This window comes from Habropoda laboriosa, unplaced genomic scaffold (genome assembly GCF_001263275.1).
Source record: "Habropoda laboriosa isolate 0110345459 unplaced genomic scaffold, ASM126327v1 scaffold30, whole genome shotgun sequence".
In the NCBI taxonomy this organism is placed as follows: domain Eukaryota; kingdom Metazoa; phylum Arthropoda; class Insecta; order Hymenoptera; family Apidae; genus Habropoda; species Habropoda laboriosa.
The window spans coordinates 156,545-158,505 of NW_017100178.1; the positions used below are offsets into that span (position 1 = coordinate 156,545).

The 1,961-nt window shown below is 40.7% G+C and overlaps 1 protein-coding gene across 1 annotated transcript in view; it reads right to left on the reverse strand.

The window, feature by feature from the left end:
* LOC108578921 (targeting protein for Xklp2-like) overlaps positions 1 to 1,275 on the reverse strand; it is a 2,595-nt gene extending 1,320 nt beyond the window's left edge. The window contains exons 1-4 of the mRNA XM_017942339.1: positions 1,205 to 1,275; positions 938 to 1,004; positions 563 to 623; positions 397 to 490 (exon numbers count right to left, since the gene is read on the reverse strand). Of these exons, the coding sequence (XP_017797828.1) occupies positions 397 to 490; positions 563 to 623; positions 938 to 1,004; positions 1,205 to 1,275 (293 nt within the window). The remainder of the gene's footprint in view (positions 1 to 396; positions 491 to 562; positions 624 to 937; positions 1,005 to 1,204) is intronic.
* Positions 1,276 to 1,961: the final 686 nt, after the last annotated feature.

Below are 1,961 nucleotides of genomic sequence, written 5' to 3' on the forward strand. Positions count from 1 at the left end.
GAAATTCGGTGATTGGTCTTAGGATATTTGCAAGAGGATAGGGAAAGGGTAAATGTGGGGATGGAAGTTCGAGGCGGCTAGCGTTTCGGAAAATCCCAGTAGGAGAGGAAATCGGATATCAGAGAAGGAAAAGACTAGTTTGCTAATTAGAAAATTGGTACAATGGATAGTAAAAATGTGCTAAGTTGTCGTTCGGTAAACGTTTTACGGGGGTACGCTTGTCTGACGGTCCCGATAATCCTCTGCATCGAGGCTCGGTCAGGGCCGGTTTATGGTTTTTTTTTTGGGAACCGTCGTCCCGTACGGAACAACATACTTAAACGATCGTTTTTTCTATTATTGAATACAAGGAAATAATATGGTTTTGATTACGAAGAAATTCACAATAATTCTTACTTGGCTGACGACGCATCGTCATCCGTAATCGTGTTCGAAAGTGTATCGTTTCCCAAGTTTGGTTTCGGCGTGCTTACGACTACGATTAATTTATCTAAGGAGAAAGAAATAGTTAAAGGGAACGATGAATTTCACTTTTTTTTTAAATTGATGGAAATTAACTTACTAAAATATGCATCTTCCACACTAGGTAAATTCGAAAACTCGACGAATTGCGGAGATTGAATGTTTGGAAGTGACGTGGTGCAAATGATTACTCGCCAAGTGGGTAACAAAAATATATTTATTTAAACGTAATGCTTAAGCTAATTTCAAATGTACTATGTGATGTTTTTCCAAACATCTCTCGATTCTTCGCCTCGAGGGCCAAGAGTCGCCAGGCCTAAGTGCGTGGTCCCCCCGTGGCGGTCGCCACAAAAGCGATTCCATTTTTCATCTTTATCCGAATTTCTACATTTGCTCCAAATGTCACCAGGCGATTTCAAGGGCCAAGAGTCGCCAGGCCTAAATGCGTGGTCCCCCCGTGGTGGTCGCCACAAATGCGATTCCATTTTTCATCTTTATCCGAATTTCTACATTTGCTCCAAATGTCACCAGGCGATTTCAATCTGACATCGTTTTTTTTTCATAAGTAACTCAACGGTGTCACTGATTGTTCATATTTACTGTTTATCGGTGTTGCTGGTGACGACATTATTCTGGATATTATCGAGATAAAAATCCTACAAATTGTATTTTGTCAAAGCGTGAAGAAAGAAATAATTTTTGTAAAAAGATTTCCTTCGAAATTTCAATTATTTGAACTCACAATAATGTTTTATTCCATAACGTTCGAACTGTCGCGTCGTCGAAGCAAGCCGTGTTTACGAGTTGTGGCATAGCTAAAGTCCGTTCAAAATCAGAGTATGTAACCTCTCTCTCGGACCGATTTTCATCCGTTCTGAGCAGTTCTCACTACCTAGTACTACCTACCGATGTGACGCATGCGATTGGTCGTATACTCTGTTCAAAATGAGAGTAACCTCGCTTCGCGCATGGGACGTGCCTAAGGCAGGGCTAGAACCACTGGAACGTCCAAACTCCCACTTAACCCATTTCGGCTAGGCCCAAGAGCGACGTCAACGTAAACAGTGCATAAGAGTGGAGAGAATCTACCCGGTGGTCTAAAAGTATGCGCACTTACTGTGTGCATGTTAACGCAGCGGTTTATGACAGACAAATAGTGGCTAGTTGTATGAATTTAGCCGGACAAAATAAAAATATCAATATTTAGGAAACGATTCAAAATCATTTAAATTCTTAAAGGACATATTGTAAAATACCTAATTTTATTAGAATCATCTTAATTGCTAGAGTAAATGATGATGTGTATTCAGTCATAAACTTGGTAGGGGGAGTTCCCTTAACGCCGGACGGCACCTAATATCGGACATTAGTTATATCTGCAATAATTGAAACGCTGCCGAGCCGTTATTCCGCGTATCTCCTAGAGGAGACAAAAGGAATAAAAACAAGCTTTCTACGCGTTTCAGTCGCGTGTGCACAGGTAGAGAGATTTATTTAAG